The sequence below is a fragment of the Mizuhopecten yessoensis genome, unplaced genomic scaffold (genome assembly GCF_002113885.1).
Source record: "Mizuhopecten yessoensis strain PY_sf001 unplaced genomic scaffold, ASM211388v2 scaffold1579, whole genome shotgun sequence".
NCBI lineage: Eukaryota > Metazoa > Mollusca > Bivalvia > Pectinida > Pectinidae > Mizuhopecten > Mizuhopecten yessoensis.
In genome coordinates this window covers 131,405-148,941 of record NW_018404117.1, presented here as the reverse complement: position 1 = coordinate 148,941, position 17,537 = coordinate 131,405, and the positions used below count along the sequence as shown (strand labels likewise).

Here is a 17,537-nt window from a genome sequence, read left to right as displayed (position 1 = left end):
CGGGGAATCGACACCGTCTTGCGTGGTGAAAGGAGAGTATATATATATATATATATATATATATATGCTATTATCCCAGAGACGTATATATTACTATATTTATATATCAATATATCCATTGCGCCATCCAACCACCAAAAATTAAATCAGTTTAACAAGGCTAAAAATTAATAGAGCAGTCATTTTAAAGACAAGTCGCTAGGTATTAGTTATATAACTTGATTGGATGAACTGTTAAATCACGAGTTTGCGGTATTCACGGACTTATCCAAGACTGAAACACGACCCTTATCCCCCTTAAACATTAAACATTAGCTATTAAAAGCTATTATTCCGACAAACATAAGTAAAAAGCATCAATTCAAGAACTTACATAAATATGTATAAAACATTATGAAACATCAACAGAAAGTTAAGACATAAGTCTCCATGCAAAGTTATAAGTTAAATATATATACATGAATACATATAGCAGGACAGTAATTTTACCATAAAATACATATTAGCATAAAACATTGAAGCAAAGCACATACACATAAAAACAGACATTATGAGCTACAATTTCCACTGTCAGCACCATACATAAAACACATTTACAACATGTAAAACAAACGGAACAAAGTAATAAAATAAATTAAATGAATAAAATAATAATAATAAGAGCAAACATTCGCACAAATCCGAAAAAGCAGCATAAAACACACACATAATTAAACATGAAGCAAAGCGGACTAGCCACATGTACATGTACTACACACTGCGGCAGACATTACAAGAGCAAATGGAGCCATCCCAGGTCTGGACCAGTCTCCCAAATTCATTGTACCTGTCTACTTTTCTGAGTTGATTGGGGAGACTGTTCCACACCTAGGCGACCTCGTAGGAGAAAGATTTGAGCCCATACCTTGTAGTGTTGACCCTAGATCCATTTTCCGTACACTTTTTACCGAACAGAAATGCGAGACAAAGGGCAATTATTAAAACTTGAAAGAATGAATGAGTTGTAAATAATGTGTCTCCCTTCCTTTTCAGTATAGATAATTATCTGGAAGTAATGTTTCTGAAATCATCAAGCCTTCGAAAATAAAGTTGGATTAACAAACAAACTGCAAGAATATCTGTATCTTGGTTCAATTACAGAATTTTCTCTTAAAACACACATTACACATTTGGTTTAATATTTTACAACATTTAAAACATTTAAAAACTCAATTTTGTCATATGATGTTTGTACTGGCATTAGTGCCTCCCCTTTGGAGGTTGCACGATTTACCCAAAAACACCGAAAACACCCAAAAAACACCCAAAAACACCTAATAACATCCAGATAAGACCACCAAAAACAAATAATATTCAGTTAATATTATAATGTAGTAACCTAATTTTCTGCAAACGCAAAATAGATTGAAATAATCAGAACCTTAAAAAACAAGAACGAATTTATCACTTCAAACAATATCCTCTTAAGAGCAAATGCACTTATCAAACACAAAATAAACGCATGTCAAATTATGTGGAAAGAGTGAGAAAAATACCATTTTATATAACAAATATCGATCTTTGCAGGGGAAGTAACTCAAATAATTGGCATTGGGATGTCACTTCCGGTTAAGGTAACTAGAGACGCCATTTTCAGGACTCTACTATAGGGGGAAAATGAGATGATATGGGCTCTGGAGCAAGTAACCAAGCTGTTGGTGTTCCTGCCAACCCTCGAGTAATCTACTCCGATGCTTTAGGAAAAAAAGAACGGAAGGTATACTAATAATCACGTTGACATTTTACTGTAACAGTAAAATGTTAGCCCGAGTTGCCTATGGCCCAGACACCAGACTAAGACATTTTGACAGGAAACGTTAGATGTCTGGTGTTCTATCAAAATGTTTAAGTCTGGTGTTAGGGCCAGAGGAAACTCGGGCTACTGAAACCTCCAATAAAGGGGTATACAAATAAATCGTATTCTTTTTAAAGGGCGTAAATCTATGATTCTTTCAACATAACCAACTACTGTCAGTAATGATAAAATGAGGAACAATTATGTAGAGTCAAAAATAGATAACAATTTGGATGTCTTAACTTTAAATGTATCTGTAGGTATACTGCTAATTAAGTGGCTCACTGCATGTTGATGATAAGTCTACCAGGGACAGTGAGTGTGCTGTAATGACTTTAGCAGGTCGGGAAAAACCACTAACTTGCGTATCATACGCAAACTCGCCTATTATACGCCAATAGGGGTATTGATTTGTTACTAAAAATAGCCAAAATCACTTTAATCTTAACTTTTTCAAATTGTTTGTCCAAGTCACATTTATTCTTTCATGAAACATAATACAAATGCAAAAATAAACTTTATTTGCATGGGGGAAAGTACCAAAAATAGATGCAATACTTCCGGTAAAGTTACATCAACTTTCTAAGTAGCTAACGCTTTCAGTCAACATCTTTTAGCAAAATATTATTTACCTTGTCGTAAATTAATGCAATTTTCAATAATATCTTGCAAAAATTACTGTTAAAGCGATTTGGGTTATTTTTAGTAACAAATCCATACTCCATCTTGCGTATAATAGGCTAGTTTGTGTATATACGCAAGTTGGTGGTTTTCCCCAACCTGTTTAGTCACTATATATAATTGATGATATTGCAGCCTTGAAAATTTCAACACTTTTACTGTTGATGATATGTTCTGGCAGTTTGTTCCAGTCTATAAACGAGAATGATCTAAATGAGTGTTTATATGGTTCATTGTTTCATTTTATCATTTAGAATGTACTGTAATGTGTATGGTGTTCTCGTGTTGAAGTAAAATACATGTAGTATGTTTGCTACAACTTCTGGCCATCTACTATTTTGAAGAACTCTAGACAAAAACGACAAACTGTCGCCTTGGCCTCCATTGCTTTAATGTGATGTAGAAAAGCCATAAATAGAACATAGAAAATGTTATGCTCACCTTTTACATTTGCACTGGATGCCCCTTAGCTTTAGGACTACACACTTTAGTAAATGGAAAACAAATTCAGTGTTAGACTTAGAGTTTGTCATTTTAGTAAAAACTTAAGACTTTAGAACTGACAACTTTTTAAAATATATAGATCCAAAGTGATGCAATGATTGGTGCAGCAGATCAATTTATGTATCTTTAGTTCATTATCCCCAAAGCAGATGAAGAAATCTCCTCATTCAGCAAGGGGGAACACATTACAATAAACCAGGCCAAATGGTTTTCCGAATCGACAGGGGTATAACTGTGTTGTAATAATTGTTGTAATGAAGGAGGACATTTTTTCAGATAATTGGATTTGGAGCAATATTTTTATATGGCGATTAATTCACTTTAATTTTTCCACCCTTCATCTCTTTTCCCATTTTCATTGTCCCCTTAAATAATCACAACAACAGACCTCTGTTCAAATGGGGCGGTAAAATCAGATTATCACTAAGTCTTTTGTTGTTAACAGGAAACTTTTGTTTTCCACCGATAAAACTTGAAGGAACTAGAGCTTAAGGTTTGAACTCCATCAGTCAGTCTATCTCTCAGTCTGTCTGTCTCTCAGTCTGTCTGCAGTCTGTCTGTCTCTCAGTCTGTCTGTCTGTCTATTTTCTGTCTGTCTGTCACTTTGTCATACTGGCATATCTCATACTGTATACTCTGTCACAACTTTTGTATGTGATTTATTCTCAGGAAGGTCCTGAGATATGGTCTTGTGCTACATTTTACAGAGTTATGTCCCTTTTTGTCTGAAGGTCTAGATTTATGGATTGCTCACAATAGTTTGCCTAATTGTTCTTGCAGCGCCTGCGTATCGATGCTCCGGTCCTGATAGATGTAGAACATGGCTCTATCCGCTACAGATACGGAAACAAAGAATCTTCAGATAACGTAAACCCACACAAAACCAAGGGTAAACCATTTGAGGGGACGGCTATGGTCGACAAAGACCACTATTTCTACCATCAAAGACTCAACGACTTCAGCGAAAGTAAATATTTATTTTGAAAGTCATCAGTTTTTGGAAGCAGGTCTAGACTAATGTACCCATTTTAAAGGAAACATACTGAGTGTATAAAGATCACACAGGCTGTTTTTACATATATATATATATAAAGATCATCATGTAATGTTATACATGATATGTATAAAGATCATATATGTTACCCATATATTAGGTATTCCCAATATGAAAGCAGTCACTTGAAAACAAATCAACAGAAGTATCAGAAATATTATGTAAAATTTAATGTAATAATTATGTAGTCATATAGACATATTAGTTTTGTTCAAGAAAATCAATTGCAAGTAAACATTTCCTTATAGCTTATATATAATATATGCAAGTGTACTGATTTTGTGCTTGTTCTTGATTTTTGGTATTTCATTACCGCCGGTAAGAATCTTAATCTTTGAATAAGACCGTAATTGTTTCTTTTTGACAGAGGGGTCTCGTGAAAAGGAAGATGACTTCAAATTTATGTATGTACAAAAAGGTCCCAATCGGGCCAAACAACAAAAGCTGTTTTATGTGTACGGGAATGGATGGAATGCTATGGATGGAAAACGGACCCTCCCCTCGGATTCAAAACAGGAGGGTACCGACTTTGCCTGGCCACTCGAGACCCGAATTCCTAACGATGTCTACTACAACTTAACCTTTAACATACAAGGTAAGTGGATTCAGGACAAACTAGTCATGAAACTTGGATGTATACTTGGTCAGATAATTTAAAATAGGTATTCTGTTTTCTATTATGGGGGGATTGGTCGAGTGGTTAACACTCCAGTCTTCAATGCAGATAGCCAGGGTTTCGATCCCTGAATATGTCATACGCATGGAATATTGAAAGAAAGTGTTTTTCTCCTGCCCACACAACTCCAACAACCAAGGTGGAGTATAAAATGGTCTGGGGTGGATGTTGTGGTATCCGTGTTGTAGCATTCACGTGAGGTGGCACTATAAATGATACTGTTGGAAGCACAATAATTGTATTGACATTTGCTTGTCTGATGCAATTCACCAAGGAGACCAGGGTTCAATTCACCAGTCGGACGTGAAAAGGAATGAGGCCACCTGCCCGACCAAGTGGATTTATCTGGGTACTCCAGTTTCTTCCGACATTAAGGCCCCACGCATTAACATCTGGGCCAACAAAGCTTGAAGAGTGAGTGATTAGTACATGTTGAATTACTTATTTCATAATTGTTGTAAAATAAACAAAGTTTATATTTAATTGTATTGATATTGTTTATCTTCGTGAAGCCCTTGCATGATGGGAGTATGGATTGTCTTCGTCAAACTGTGTGTCATATGTTTTTATTTGAATTCAAATATTTTCAATAGCATGTGCCTCATTCCTTAATAATTCAAACACTTAGATTAAGTTCCCCATACTGCTGTTAATATTACCCCCATCACCTCCTGGAAGGTGTTTTGTACTTCTGTTCCATATAATTGGTCTTTATTTACTATTTACTTTGAATAAATGTGAAAGACTATGCCCTCGAAAGGTTAGATGTGAACAAGGTAATACTATTAAAGTACAAATTGATGTGTAGATGCAGTTTTGAATGGCTGTACATATCACTATCAGTGACGAAATGCCTCCAGAACGTTGCCATTGTTCTTTAAAAATTAAGCTTTCCAAGTACTCTAAGGAAATCTATCAAAACAGCCATTTTGTAAGGAATATCCTCTTGTTTGCTGGAATATTTCTGACCTTATTAAAAAAATCCTTTTAAAAAGGTTTTCATTAATATTTAAAATTAAAGTTATCTTGCTGAAGTAATATTTTTGATGTTCAAACATTATCTGAAGTAGATGTATTTCGTATATTAAAAAAGATATAGTAATTTAAAAATTCATTGAGATTTGACATTCCAATATCAACAAAACTCTGTTTTACAGAACTGAAGGTATCCTTTGCACTTCCTGTCTCTCTAGATTTTAATCAGGTTTTTAAACTTTTCTGATTTTGTTTTTCAGAAGCTGAGATGGAAGAGGAGTCAGCTGAAGATAGACTTGTTGTAGATCTATCATCCACTGCCAATAAGCAGGCAATAGAGTAAGTAAACATAGACTTTTTGTAGATATATCGTCCACTGCCAATAAGCAGGCAATAGAGCAAGTAAACATAGACTTGTTATAGATCTTTCGTCCAGTGCCAATAAGCAGGCAATAGAGCAAGTAAACATAGACTTGCTGATCTTTCGTCCACTGCCAATAAACAGGCAATAGAGTAAACATAGACTTGTTGATCTATCATCCACTGTCAATAAGCAGGCAATAGAGTAATTAAACTTAGACTTGTAGATCTTTTGTCCACTGCCAATAAGAAGGCAATAGAGCAAGTAAACATAGACTTCTTGTAGATCTTTCATCCACTGCCAATAAGCAGGCAATAGAGTAAGTAAACATAGACTTGTTGATCTATCATCCACTGTCAATAAGCAGGCAATAGAGCAAGTAAACATAGACTTGTTGTAGATCTTTCATCCACTGTCAATAAGAAGGCAATAGAGTAAGTAAACATAGATTTGTTGTAGATATATCGCCCACTGCCATTAAGAAGGCAATAGAGCAAGTAAACATAGACTTGTTGTAGATCTTTCGTCCACTGCCAATAAGAAGGCAATAGAGTAAGAAAACATAGACTTGTTGTACATCTATTGCCAACTGCAATAAGCAGAAAATAGGTAAACATAGACATGTAGATCCACAAGCAAGGTATCGAGTAATTCAGTGAGTACACACAGATCTTTATTTGCATAAATCACTCTGTAATAAAAGCTTGGCAATTTGTATTTTCCCATCAAACTACATACAACACATTCTCTTTGAATTCTTGTTTCAAGTGATTCAGCTTTCAGAAAAATTAACACTGCACATTCAAAAAATTGATAGAAACCATATTTTCAAAAAAATGAACTTTTTTTCCACAATTATGAAAAAAGGATCTCGGACTTACATAATCACTCTGACCTGGATGGAAATGAAACAATCTTAAACATATACATGTATTGAAAATTCAATTTTGTCTCTCTTTATTCAGCCTGGTAATATGATTGACAGTTTATTCAATCTAGGTCAGTGTCCAATGAAGCATGTTTTTTTTTTTATCTAATGACAATAGTTTGTTTGTTTTTCCTATTCTTTCAGGCTGACTCTGACAGAGACAGATACAGCAAAAGACATACAGAAAAAGATTGCTTACAAAATTCTGAAGTCTGCCAATAATATTCATGTCTGTCATAAAGGGAAGGAGATTAGGTAAGATTAACATGTGTCCATTAATATAATTTGTAAAATAAACAGCTACCAATTGTTACCAGCATTGTAGTCTTTTTCAGGTTTTTTATGGCTTAAAAGTGCATTATTTTTTACATTTTTTATCAAGAAATATAGCATTTGACATGAAGAAATGTGCATGTAAATTACTTGAATTGTCTGTCTTTCAGATATTTTTTATTGTCACTATCCAAAGTAGGAAAATACATTTTGCTCAGTGTTTCAAACCTTTTACCAGTAGTTAAAACAGGGTCTTAAGATTTGGCCGTTGACCTTTATTTTTTTCATTATGATAATTTGGTATAAATGAATAAGGGGCAGTGTCTGAAATGATGGTTTGGATACAAAAGATGATTTATTAAAATTATTTTACAAATCAGTGAAATTTTAAGACATTGGAATAATATGTTTGATGATAGTTTTAAGATATTTTTACCTTAAATCTGTATAACTAATTTCTTATTTTGAAATCATTTTATGTTGATGAACCTCACATCTTTGAGTGTGTTAGAACGTGATGGAATGCTTTATCAGGTTATTGGTTAAAACATTTAACTTGGTCTGTTAATTAAGCTGATAACTTATATCAGTATCAGTTATTAGAATCAACAACTTTTCCTTACTTTTCTGTACCTGTTTCTGAATATTACTGGTGCATACTTGCCAACTATTTGAAATCTCCATGGGGGAATTCTGCATGCTCAAATTTAAGACATAAATAAAATGTGTATATACCCAATAGAGACAAAATAGCCTTTTAAAATGACATTTTGAGTATTTCAGTTGAAATCATTAGATTTTATGAAATAGGAATAGTTTAGCAAATTCACATGTTAAAAATACTAAATTTAATGGTAAAAATTGTGAGTCTCCCTCCTAAATAGGGAGGGTTGGTAAGTATGCTGGTGTCATCTCTATTAAGCAAAAGTTACCTGTATTTTCCTCTATTTACAGAGATGAAGATGTGATTGGTGACCTCAGAGACCCAGAAGAAGGCAGCTGGACGGTGTTCAAAGTAACCATGAGGCTATTCTAAGAGGCACTGTACTGGTATTGTTACCGTATTTTACAGAGAAAGCAATGCTTGTTTACTCAATTTTCAGATGAGGTCTTTCTTAATTGGTTATTATCATAGTTCTGTATTTTCAGTAATTATATTATGTTGGTGAATTGTGATAATTATTTTTCAATCTTTGTTCAATTTTTTATGGGAGTTCCTTTTATAGAAATGGATGTAAAACCAATGCCATTTGTGTACGGTAAGAATTTAGATTTTGAAATTTCACTCTATATATTGTTGTGGAAATAGGTTTCTGTCCTAAGCTTTACCGAGTTCGTGCTGGTTTTTATACAGCACTATTCATTGTTCTACCCTGGTAATCTTATATCATATGAACAATGATATAAATTTTAATGATATTTTTAAAGTTTGTTGACTATTGCTCGATTTCTTTAATTTATTGTTTTTTGATTAAAACTGTTTTTAACAACCTCTTTAAGGCTTTATGATACAAACTCTTATAGATACCAACTGTTGGCATAAACTCTTATGAATATAAAGTTATATTGATACAAACTTTTCTTTGAGTGAAACCTTCATATAATTGTTTGACCTTCATGTAATTGTTTGACCTTCATATAATTGTTTGACCTTCATGTAATTGTTTGACCTTCATATAATTGTTTGACAGTTTTGTTAAATACAAGTGTGACTTTACGAATCCGATAATGAATTGATGCCCTGATGTCTTGAAGTCCTTTGTATATTGTTATTGGTGTATGTAGTTCAGAACAATCATTTATTCTAATATTTTCTCTATGATTTGATTAGAAATTTTGGCGTAAGGCAATAATGGAAATATGATTTTGTTGTACTTATTTTTTTGTTCCACATTTGAGTTTTTGACTGTCTCATTAATGGACCCATTGATGATATACCATTTGTTAGATTAATCTCTATGACATTTCCCTCCATATTGTGTTATGGTAAGAATTAAGCATGCTGGACATGTATTTCTGATAGTCAACCTTTAATGTTTCTTATCTTTATATTCACTTTGCCTTTAACATGAATAAAATGACAATACTGTGAAAAAGCTGTTTAAATGAAAGTTTTTAGTCTCAGGAAATTCTATTGTGTTATTGGGATAGATTGTTGCTTTATGAAATACTGTTATTTTTGAAGACTGTTCAGCAAAATATCTTAAAATATCTGTCCCTGCGAGTTATAAATCATCTATTTAAAAAACACTGCAGCTTAAATTTCTTAGTCCAGAAAATTTTGTTAAGTTAAAGTGTATCTGGATTGATAGAATATTGGTTTATTAAACACTATAAAACATTTTTATTTTTTTTTGTAAAATTTCTGTTTGCATTTTGGAATTTTTAATATTAATAACAATATTCTATACGTTTATTTCATTTTATTTTCTTGCCCTTGATTTTGTCAAAGTGGTCTTCTCGTCATAATCATGCTGGACATTGTATAGAATTGCTATACTATGTATTTTTTATATATAGAATCTTTGATGTATGATGATATATATATAATCACATTTACTAGGAAGCTGGGCTTCAAATGTATATAACACTTTTATATAATACTTATGACATGTTATAACTAATAAACTTTGTGAAAAAATAAAGGTTTTTTGTTTGCGTTGTCAGAAACTGCATATCCATTGATAAATAAAGATTATAAACAAAAACACTTACCTCGGAGTTAAAAACTTGAACCTGTACATCCTTATAGTGTATCTTGACCATATTTGACCTATAAATACATTTTTAAATGTGAATGTTATGTTAAAGGTTTTGCATGATGTTATATATAAAATATAAGGTTGGTTTTATTCTTTTAACAATTTGCCAAAACCTATGTATTTTCAAACAGTTGGCAATATACTACAGAAATAACATTGGCACCCAGAATAATAATCAGCCAAACACCTTTTTTTGAGATATAATTTTGCTAGTTCAAACTTAAAGGAAATAATTTTTGACAAAGTGCATTAAATGTCATCAATGTAGGATACTGTAATTCTGGTTAAGATGAAATCTACACATAAAAGTCAAATACTTTTATTGAATGGTCACAGACACCTGTTGGCGTTCTAATAGCAGGTAGAATAATAACGAAAATCACACGCACACACAGTACCTGATATCATTTAAAGTTACTATATTATCGGAACGCCAAGTGTCGTATGTATGTAGTTATTTCGCCTGAAATACCGGTTATGTCCCCTTAACACTAATCGAGCCGAAGGTCAGTGCAGGATACCCCAACCCCCCAACCCCCCTTCTGATAAGTCAATGCCTTGACAATTACACGGAAATTAATTAATGGTGGATTGTTATAGTTTTCTTTCATCTCAACAGCTAATGACCTTAAGATGCGTCCACCGATGGGGTGACTACTTAATTAATTAAGGACCATTTTCAAATGTCTTATCGCTGAAAACGTAACGACTGAAAATATAACAGGTAGAACAAATTCATTACGTAAATCATAAAAAAAAACCTGATCAGCCTGGCCTATTGGAGCATTTTATACGTGTAGGGCGTCGTACTACAATGTTCAGACTATATATGGCAGTAGCGTAGCTGCCTTTGGCTCGAGTGCCTACACATTATTTTGTCAAGGTTTTATTTTTCAGCATAAGTTCATAAAATTGAAGAAATGAATGTGTTTTCACTAAAATAAAAGATTATATTATATCTAGGATGTTTTGCATATGTTTAGTATAAAATGTAGAAAATCCTGTTTTTTCCACATCCAAAAAACGTATTACCACAACCAACGGTGCACAAGTTTATGGTAACATTTCGAAATGTCAAAAGTTCAGAGACCCAATCAGAAGATCCCTTTCGCAGTAAACCTGTCTCGTCTTCCGAGGTTATTCAAACCAAGGCGTCATTCAAAAATAACAGCTATATTTGGACCTAAACTAAGGTGTTCAGAGTAATTTTACACGTTTTGGGGGTTTAGATCAAATTTCGGTAAAAATGCCACCGCACGACTCGTATAATCTATATCATCATTGGGGTGGCATTTTTACCGAAATGTAGCTGTGACAATTGTTCAGTCCCCTGTGAGTTGGAGGTAGGCTAGCACTAAGCATGCTTGACAATCAAGGTAACCCTACCTATTCACTTTCCAATTTTTCGAAAGTCGAAATACTAGCTAATCACGCTTCTCTTCTACAATCTGTGCTAATACCCATTAATGATAAGGATACGGACCTCTGCCTCGTTTGTGGTGGATTCTGAAATTTCACCAGAATCCTTATAACTAACGTTTTACCGCGGGCTCAACTTGTTACTCAACCAAGACATATTTCAAACTTAGTACTGTATAATCAAGGTTACAATCGTATTGTGACTCTATATGTACTCAGTAAGTGGAATAATTGGTTTGTGGAATTTGAAGATTTCCAAAAAATATTAGATCATTCTTGAACATCATCTTCTTAAAAATGTTTCTTATATCAAGCTTTTTACCTTTCGACCCATTACACAACAGCTCCTCATACTAAATAGAAAGAACGTCCTCATTTTCTTATTATGAGAGTTTCTTTTCAATAATTCAATAATGATTTTCCTAATGTGATCTTCCCTTTCTCGAGAGTAACATCCTTACAATTTTCTATGTTGCTGTTGATTCGATCGGTATTCAAGAGTTTGTTGCAAATAGCATAATTTCAAAATTGCATGACTTCATCTTGATATCATAGATGTAGACTGCTGACGAATAGCGTTATAACACAGGTTTTCAAAGATGCAGCTTAATGAAGAGTATTGACAAGTGTAATGGTCGTCATCATGATCTTATTGGGAAATATGGAATTTTTGTGTGATATGAAGATCGATGTTGTTGCTTATGCTCCTTAGGTTTTGTTGTCATTACCCCAGTTCTCGCTTTGTGGACGTAACATATCTTTGACCTATATTCAATACAGAAGACACTCTTCCGGAACGCCTGGTCTTATTTCACCTAGTTTTATCAATTTTGAGTTCACACCTTGTTTACGCTTTGGTAGTCTTTTCTTCTTCTTCCAAGAACCAATAAGAGCTTAAATTTAGTTAATAGATTTTTGGATAACAATGAGTGATTATTCTACTTTAAAATCATTTCATAAATATTGTCAGTGGGAATTAGTTGGAAACTCCTGCTAAAATCCTCACATTTAAATCATTACCACTCATTCATATCTAATTTCATGCTATCTGTATATTTAGTCACAAAGCGTACTGCTACACTTATCAATTTATTTTATTGCAAACTGCTGTTGTTAAACTAAAAAATACACATTTTGCAGCAAATTGCTCTTGTGCCTACAGAAGATTTATATCCCTGCTACGCCCCTGTATGGGCCACCTTGTGGATGATACAAGTACATGTCAAACCTAATCGCGTGCCTTCGATTTTGTCATGACATATTCCAGGGTCGCAGAGCTCCTAAGTCAGCGCAGCCCTGTACTTTGGAGGTTTACAGAGAAGCATCACCCGACTTCAAAGAATAAAATTGGATTTCGTCATGCTATATTCAAGGGGTACAGGGAACGTAAGTGAGCGTAAACCTTGGAGTTTCGAAGATGTACCTTGCAATATGTCACAGAAAGCCAATTCTAATATCTTCTCGAGTATGCCGTGGCGATAAGGATATGCTTCTCCATTCCCAATCAATAGAATAATGCTCCAATCAACGCTGACACACTAGGTGTTTGACGACAAGAGACTTATGAAGTCATGAATAATTTCTCTTTGTACCAACGTTGTAACTTATGAGAAGTTTCTAATCCAGTGTTAAATCTATAGATGGATAGGAATGTTCATCGTATATGTAGAAGATTTCAAAATAGGGCGATTCCTTTTGTTAAAATCATTTATCATGTGTCCGGCACATCACACCTAATGACCAACAGTGTTGTCATTAATCAGAGATACATTTTAACTCAATTTGTATATTGTTGCTGACTCCCTTTTTAATCCTATAAAATCGTTTGATCTGTGTAATCACAGACATATTGTTTTGCCATTATTTGGTTGGGTTCATGCGGGACAAACAACGCTGGTGGACAAAAGGTGTATTAGCATACAGATAAATACATCAAACAGTCACGGTCCATTCTAATCAATCAAAATGGGTCTCTTTGCATACCTATTAATTTTCTACCCTTTTGTGTGACGTTATTGTGGTGATGGTCATTAATCTTGTTAGAAATACAAACAGCTTTGCAGCTCTACAGTCTTGTATAGGGTTATAATGATTGCTGAGGAGCCGGTTTCCCTTTTATTCCCGTAGGGTAGGTCCTTCCTTGATGTGGGATGTGTGTGATATATGCCCTTTTCTCTTCAAAAAAAACCTCTTGGTTAATCGTATCAGTTTTCTAGAACAAGCTTCAAGTATCACGAAGAAATTACCATGGGCCAATACAAAAGGTGCCTTATAATCAATTCCTTCGTCAAAACATTATCATATAAACATTTTGAAGACGGGAAGGGAATGCATTATTCATCTATAGTGTACATTGACGAATTTGCAGACAATAAAAAAATACTATAATTCATTTATTATTATGATGTCGCTCATTTATGTATGAAACATTAATTGTTATTCTTATAACTATTAGATTACTTGGCATCATGGCAAAATAAGTAAAATATAATAAAGCAAAAGACTTGGCTATCCATATTATTTGTCGAGCTAAAACAATTCTTCGATCCAAAGAATTGTCATTTAAACATTTTAGGGAGTGAGAGGACATACCCCAATAAAACAATAAGACATACTTCTATTACCGGAAAATGTGTACAACTTGTTTATTTGTACATTATACGTACATTTATGAACAATAAAAACCACAACATGGGGATGGGATATGATACCATACGAACCATGAGGTATCGGGGGAGGACCTGCTGTTTCTGTGACGTCAATATAATACATGCATGAGGTAAATCGTTGTCATATGATCTATTTATTATATTGATATTACTTTATAAATACGTGATATCACTAAAATAGATTGGTGATATCTGCAAATGATTTAGTGATAACATTTGTATATCTTTAATTATACAGCAAATGAGTTGTTATCGTCAATTACGAAACGGTGTTTCATAGCATTTCCAGCACTTTATTTTACGTTGATGAAAACTTTCGGAATTTTGGCTTTGATATTATAATGTTAACATGTTTTAGATATCACAAAGTGAAATAGGGGAAAAACACTTGACAGGAGTGCATATTTAAGGACAGATTGTAAAAGCAAACGAAAGCAAACGGGTAAGCAAATATGTTGCTATCAAGAAAGAGAAAGTTTAAGATAGAAAAATCGAAATCGTCACGCATATCGTACAGCTTAATATTAGGTATTGCACTTTTTCCAGTGGTCTCCATGTAAATCTTTCCCTTGTTCATATTTTGAAACTTTATCGATTTAAAAATTAAAAAGCTGTTTTTAACACTTGGGTATTCTCTTGTTGTATTTTAGGTGTCCCTGATGGGGAGAATCTGTGTTACATGCTAGGATATAGCACATATGAGGAAGCGTAGCATTATAAAGTCACTGCACGAGAGTTGTTTCACCGGTTGAGTTTGCTATTTCGTCTTTCTATATAATTGAGTTACTCCAAATCCTTTTCAAGCGAACCAGCATATTATACAGGTAAGCAGATGAACTAATCACCTATAAATAAATATCAAAACGACGTCAGAAACACTCTGCAAAAAAAGCCTCAGCAATACTTCATCGATTGCATTCCGACACTGGATTCGTTGACATAGAACGACTTGTTGTTGGGATAATGACGGGTTGGTACAGCCATGCGTTGCTCTGCCTGCTGTGTGTTGGTAAGTGTTATTACTCGAATGTCTTTACTTGTACTTGTTTTTGTATCAACAAGACGTTAACATCTTTTAATATTCTTCCTTTGTAAATTTTTCTGTAACTGCTTTTATTTTGTAATATATATCTTTGCAGTAATGAGACGTTAGTTTAAACATATTTTATTGTACAAATATACAAATGGATCGGACAACAAGTTATTACAACTTAATAGAGTCCTCTCCTCAATACATATTGTGAAAAAAGTGTATATGTTTTTGGGGAAAGGGAAAAGATAGGTTGAGGAAGGAAGGAACTGTGGGGTGGGAGGGGGTGGGAGTGATGGAGGGGAGGGGTGTTACCTAGAAAATTAAACTTGGAAACTGAGAAATTGATCCGCATTTGAAACAATTATAAATTATACAGATTTCATGACATGCAACCTGGTAGAGTACTTTTAAAACGAACAGAATCAATGTAACAAATAAATCCGGCAAAATAATGAAATACAATTTCATAAACACATATAACAACTTAAATAAGAATAGAAAATTAATTATTACTATCAAAACCTATCGCTGGATTTGATGTAATGATGCACATGTCTGTTGTTTTCTACCGAAAGTTGACTATTTCCAATGAGACGTTACAGTGTACAGTGAAAACAGAGAGGTGATATTATGGATTCGTAAAATATTTTACATAACTTTAAGTTTGGTACCGAATTAGATAGATCATCACGCATTTATCAATTAATTTATTTTATTTATCTAATTCATAAGTTATTGTGTGTTTTTGATGCCATTATTTATTTTGTTGTCCTCAATCGTGTGTTATGGTTTTATCGTGTCAATTTGGAATTATCGTGTGCTTATGTGTTTTCATATCCTATTTGATTCATCCTGATGCGATACTTTGTTTCTCTGGCACACTAACAAAGTAGGTTACAAGTGAATCAGGAATATCAGAGTCGTATAAAAAGGTCGCATAGAATCATTAAGGTAATACACATTGACTCCTGCTAGTTTAGAAATGCTTTATCAGGACTATAACTTTCTCACAGTTTAATCAAGAGTTTGAAACGATGCGACCGTTTTGGCGATGTTCTCGTGTACTTTATCTATTCCGTAGGGAAACAATGCATTTTTAGTTTATTTTAGCGTTTTTATTGAGAATGATTTGTGTCCTGGTTGTCAATGTCTTTCTTGAGCTCTGTGACAAGATTTTCCAGCAGAANGGGGGGGGCTCTTCTTGCCGACTTGTTTTTGTGAATCGTGAATTTACTAAAGAGCTGACTGGTAATAAAAGCTGAGTCAAGTTTTTCAATCTCTCTTTAAAATATATCAATGATGTGCTGTATCTAAACAACAAGAAATGTATTGACCACGTCGATTGCATATATCCTCTCTGAGCTTGAAATCAAGGACACAACAGACTTCTCTACTTCGGCCGCTTTATTCGATCTAAACTTACAATTTGACCAACATAGAAGGCTTATTATTGAGCTGTACTATACGCGAGGCGATTTAGATTTTCTGATCACGGACTTCCCCTGTCTGCGGTTTTAACATATCGAAATTGATTTAGTGTTCGAGAGCTTGCACCGATTATCATGATTTTTGGGATGGATTTTTGTTGTTGCTATCGTGGTCCCATTGGGAAGTATGATGTTTCAATTTCCAATCTAATTCATTGATTATGCTCATTGGTGTGCCCTGTGTTGTTATTTTTTGTCACTAACCAGTTTTCGCTTTGTGAACGTGATAATTCTTAGATATGACCTAGATCTCATTTTTTTTCAAATTATGCTTCAAATCAGTAACACCCATATACTTATATCGCCGTTCGCCTTTCTTGGACTAGAAGAAGAACTAGAAGAACGAAACGGCGGTATGGTGCCACGAAATACTTTTTTTTTTTTTGCATACTGCGTCAGGCAAACCAGGTTTTAGTGCAATCACAGGCGTGTGTCTTGCGTTCTTCTTTTAATCTAGGATGCCTGTGTATTGTTTGATTTCTTTGTTTTTATTCAGTCTGATTTAATCCTACATTTTTCATTAAAACTGTTTTAGTTAGTACATATTGATTTATAGCAAATATAATTGTATAAGTAAGAACATAATTCATATCGTAAAATAACATTGAAGTTGAATATTCCAGTCAGTGCAAAGATATTTGTTTGCTCCGTCAAAATTGTTACTGTTGAAATAAAATAGAGTGCTCTTATATGTAATGTCCTGGTTTTAAAGTTCAGTTAAGCACTGATTAACAATGATTGCTACAAGAAAGAGGATGCAATGTGGTATTAGTGACAAAGTTTACATTGTCGTTATAAGGACTTTAAAACGTCATCTTTTTGAAAGAAATCTTATAGACAATTCCTTATGTTCATTTGGACATTTTGTAGAAGACAGTTCC

General features: G+C 33.7%; 1 protein-coding gene across 1 annotated transcript; it reads left to right on the top strand.

Annotated features, from left to right (window-relative positions):
* Positions 1–1,597: 1,597 nt before the first annotated feature.
* On the top strand, positions 1,598–9,917 carry LOC110465313. The gene is made up of 6 exons (XM_021521045.1): positions 1,598–1,756; positions 3,800–3,986; positions 4,441–4,668; positions 5,985–6,063; positions 7,158–7,268; positions 8,241–9,917. The coding sequence occupies exons 1-6, from the start codon at positions 1,667–1,669 to the stop codon at positions 8,320–8,322; spliced, it is 777 nt and encodes a 258-aa protein (XP_021376720.1). The 5' UTR covers positions 1,598–1,666; the 3' UTR covers positions 8,323–9,917.
* The last annotated feature ends 7,620 nt before the right edge of the window (positions 9,918–17,537 follow it).

What these genes read in the sequence shown, in the direction of transcription:
- LOC110465313 (XM_021521045.1), top strand. Translation starts at nt 1,667, where the DNA reads ATGGGCTCTGGAGCAAGTAACCAAGCTGTTGGTGTTCCTGCCAACCCT. An exon ending in TAGGAAAAAAAGAACGGAAG is followed by an intron (nt 1,757 to 3,799) that starts GTATACTAATAA and finishes TTGTTCTTGCAG; the next exon opens with CGCCTGCGTATCGATGCTCC. An exon ending in GCCAATAAGCAGGCAATAGA is followed by an intron (nt 6,064 to 7,157) that starts GTAAGTAAACAT and finishes CTATTCTTTCAG; the next exon opens with GCTGACTCTGACAGAGACAG.